This window comes from Curcuma longa, chromosome 6 (assembly GCF_044706935.1).
Source record: "Curcuma longa cultivar G26 ecotype Majalengka, Jawa Barat chromosome 6, ITB_CL_G26_1.1, whole genome shotgun sequence".
Taxonomy (NCBI): domain Eukaryota; kingdom Viridiplantae; phylum Streptophyta; class Magnoliopsida; order Zingiberales; family Zingiberaceae; genus Curcuma; species Curcuma longa.
The window spans coordinates 1,325,806-1,330,031 of record NC_133866.1 but is presented as its reverse complement, the minus strand read 5'-3'; the positions used below and the strand labels follow the sequence as shown (position 1 = coordinate 1,330,031).

The window sequence follows — 4,226 nt, the reverse complement described above, 5'->3', positions numbered from 1 at the left end:
CAATGGAATGTGGAAGATGATGATGGGAGTACCTGCAGGTCGTCTCTTCTCCTTGATGCGTATGGTGTGGAGCTTGGAATCCCAAAGCTCTAGTGGATGAAGGTGGAGTTGATGACATCCTTCAATGGAAAAGGGAATCCCCTTTCTCTTGAAGCACGATGGATGAAGGTAACCTTGATAAGACTTGAAGGAATACTTCAGATACTTAAACTGAGTAAAATAAAAGAAGATAACCTTGATAAGATACAGACAAGATATCAGAAAAAACCATCTTCAGAGTACCTTGAGAACACAGAACAACAAGCATCAACAAAGAAAGGAATAAATTTTATGGATAAGGAATAAATTGAAACTTTAAGCTCACAGTCTTAAAACCAGTCTTATCCGGCTTACACATATTAAAATTTTCACCAGAATGATGTGCACATCAATTTTGGAAGTGTTCATATTGTAACGGGATGTCTTCAACTCAGCCTAAACATGGCTATCACCATTATAATATCAATTTTACATCAAATAATGCAAAATTTACAATGCAGAACAACTTAAAACCTGACCAAATTTAGTAATCAATTTTAAAAATTGTTAAATCAAGTCGATCTGGTTCATGGTTTGGTTCTCAATCCTCATCACAAGTAGATTGCCTTAATCACAACAATACAACAGTTTAGTCAATATCTAAAACTATATATAGTTTCAAATCACAAAAAAGTCAAGATCCTTTTTTGGGCTATGTTTTTTCTAGTAGATATTCATGAATACATGTCAATTAATCAAAATGGAATCACACATTTTTCTCAGTTGACACCAAGGTGTACGCCAATATTACTGTTACATAACTAGTAGAATTAAACTGAATATTCAACTATATTTGACTAAGCCAATTTTGTACATTATATAATAATAGAATTAAATGGGAAAGGAATTATCCCACATAAGTAACACTATCATATTTCAGGCTAAAATATCATGACAAATATGGGTTTCCATAACATAATTCATATCCCAAAGAAAGGGCTATAGAATAGAAGGTAATACTGTAGATACTACATCAACACTATTTTATGTTCAAAACCCAATCTTTTTTCCTCTCATCTGTCATCTGCAGAAATAGCTCCATCCACATATAATCCTCATGAAATCTCTCCACTGCCTTTGAATAAGCCAGTCCATCTATCCCCTCTAATGCATTAAGCGCTTGCATGCTCTCTATTATAAGCATCTTGAGGCTAGCTCCTGTGGCAGAAACTGACCTAGATGGTGAGGAAGTAGTTTCCAATTTTTTATCTGTAGCCCCAGACATCTTCAGATTTTCACTTGGAGAATTCACACAAGGAGACAGAGTTGAACGAGTTGTTTTTTTTGCCTGATGAGAGCCCAATAGAGTGCAAGACTGGCTTCGTATAGGAATAGCAGGCAGTGCATAGGGGCCACCAGAATTCTCAGTAAATGATCCTTCCAAATCCATTCCTTCAACATCCTCTCTATCATCATTGTCCAGGGAATCACCATTCAAAACAGGATCATTAGTTATACGGGGGTCACAACTTGATATATTCTGGTTAAAATCAGATGTTGCCATGTCTCCATATATAAAACATAATTTATTAAATAATGGGCATCCCTTCTTATGGAATCTCTTTGCAGATTTGTACACCTACATTGAGTCACAAGACACTACTTTATTGACTCAGAAAAACTAATGAAAAGGAAATATGTGTTAAATATCCAAAGAGCTAATTTACCTTACACAAACGTTCCCACACCTCATCACTAGCAGATACAGAGCCCATCATAGAGTTCCAGCTAACTCCTGGCTCCTTTATTAGGTTTGAAAATTCCCTTTGTCGGGTTCTTAGCTGATTAAATTTATTTCTGAGTTGTGTATAAGTGTAGTGTCTTTTTGTTTGTGCATTGAGTGTTTCCTCTATGGTACGCCATGCAGGCTTTGAAAACGTTGTTGATGTTCTGTTGCCTTTAGCAACTTCAGCCTCCATGATCATGATGAACCTCTCTTCGATCTCATCTGGCCATACACTTACATTAAAACCACCCTCTTCGACTACATCAATATCATTGTCTTCCCCCCCTTGCAAATCACTTCCCATATCAGCCATCTAACATGGGAATAAAAATGCATGTGTAAATGCTTATGCATAGAATTAAGAAGTAAAAAAGTATGTACCTATGTCCAAAATTGCAAAAAGAAAAAAGTAAAATATCTCAACAGAGAAATAGATGAAATACATTAGTTTATGGAATAAGGTTAAAATGGAATGGATATTGGTCACATAGTTAAGGTTCTAAGAGGATGGATTGGTAGAACAAATAATGTTTAAAAAGTAAATTAGAGTGCATTTCACCATAGTGTTTATGCTTTCTCCCAAAATATCTATTGGAAGAAAAGCTTAAACATATAAACGTCAAATAATGAATGGGCATGAGTAACGTAAAAGTTACTTAGAGGGCTACATTAAATTATACAAGCATGCTGGTTTAGCGACGGAGAAAGAAAACAAAATTCCTTCAGGACAAAGGGAATGTCACTCCGGTTACTGAATAAAGTATGTCTAAAAGGAAAGGAAATGCTGTATGCCAATCTCCATAGTTCAGTAAGAAACATGCAGCAGAAGAATAACTCTAGTTACTGATTAACTCATGATCAAACCAAACAGAGATTAATTGTGCATAGATTTAACAGAAGCACAAGATGCAAAAACGTTCGCTAAAGATTTAAGCAAAATCGAAGATATCAAGGGACACTAATTTTGACATGCATCTATAAGTGAGCATCTTACTTGTGTCACCAGAGAGAATTCATATAAACAATGGATTACATGAGAGGCTAGAATGTTATTTTTTCTGCCTCGGCTCAATTATCCTATCGAAACAGGGGAAGAGAAAAATGACGAACAAGAGATTCGGTGAGTATGATATCGTGAGGCGACAATCTCCAGCACAACCAAAGCTAACAAGTTCCATTCGAATTGATTTTGAAGTATAGCGCAGAGAGAGAGAGAGAGAGTACAGAAGAAGACAAGGACGGTGAGGAGAATCGAAATCGACGGGCAAAGCCGGCGGGCAGGGCAGGGCGACGTTTTTCCTAGGGCATTGTTTTCGTTTTATGTTTTTCTAGTTTTAGAAACAAAACGTGAAACCAATCCACCCGCATTGCCCGAGCGAGTGTAAGCCAGAGCGGTTAAACGGACTGATATTAAAAATTCGATCTATTAATTTTAATTTAGTAGGTTGAAAATTTTTTAATTTAATTTAATTCAAAATAGATTACAAATTAAGTAGATTAATTTATAGATCTATTTAAAAAATATTAAAAATTTTAAATTTGTATTATAGTTTAAATTTATCAAGTTGAAAATTTTAAATTTAAATTATAATTTAGATAGATTAAATCAACTAATTTATTGAATTTTCTATTTTAATTTTAAAATTTAAAATAAATAAATAAACTTTCTCAATTCGTAAGTCAATTCAAGCTCGTTGGGAGCCAACCCACATGAGTCACGGATCTAGACAGATTAATCCATTTGAACTCATCTTAAAATAGATTGATAAAATTTCAACCTAATCCTCTAAATTATTTGACGGAGCGGATCAATCCGACGGATCCAATCTAAATTGATGACTATAGAATAACATTACAAAAATACAACCCTTTAGCAATGAAAATTTGCGAGGGAAACAATTCGTCATAAATTTGGGATAAATTTTACGACGAAAATAGTTTTTGTCGTAAATTTACAACGAAATTTGCGACAAAAAGAGTTTAGTTGCCGAAATTGCGATGACCAATATTTGTCGCTAAATTTGTCAGTAAATGGCGACGAAATCAGGAATTCGTCGCCAAATTTGCGATGAATCGGTATTTTCATCGCAAAATTTACGATGAATCTTAAATTCGTTGTCAATTGTGGCGACGAATCCAAGTTTTACGATGAATCGTCGATTCATAGTAGAAATGGTGACGAATTCCTGATTCATCGTAAATTTTATGATGAAAAAATAGATTCATCTTTAAAAATCCTAACTTAATTCCCTGAGCCACTTTTCTTTCTCTTACGCATTTTGCCTTTGGCGATGAATGTGTGATTCGTCGCCAAATTGACGACGAATCGTGAATTCATCGTCAATTTGGTGATAAAAATTATGATTCGTCGCCAAAACCCTAACTTAACCACGACCTGATTCCTTTCTTTCTCCTTCTCCTT

At 34.8% G+C, this 4,226-nt stretch overlaps 1 protein-coding gene across 1 annotated transcript; it reads right to left on the bottom strand.

Moving 5' to 3' along the window:
- Positions 1-702: 702 nt before the first annotated feature.
- LOC141831205 (uncharacterized) lies at positions 703-3,133 on the bottom strand. Its single transcript, XM_074718620.1, has 3 exons — positions 3,029-3,133; positions 1,746-2,117; positions 703-1,657 (listed from the first exon to the last, which is right to left on the bottom strand). The coding sequence occupies exons 2-3, from the start codon at positions 2,115-2,117 to the stop codon at positions 1,058-1,060; spliced, it is 972 nt and encodes a 323-aa protein (XP_074574721.1). The 5' UTR covers positions 3,029-3,133; the 3' UTR covers positions 703-1,057.
- Between the last annotated feature and the right edge of the window lie 1,093 nt (positions 3,134-4,226).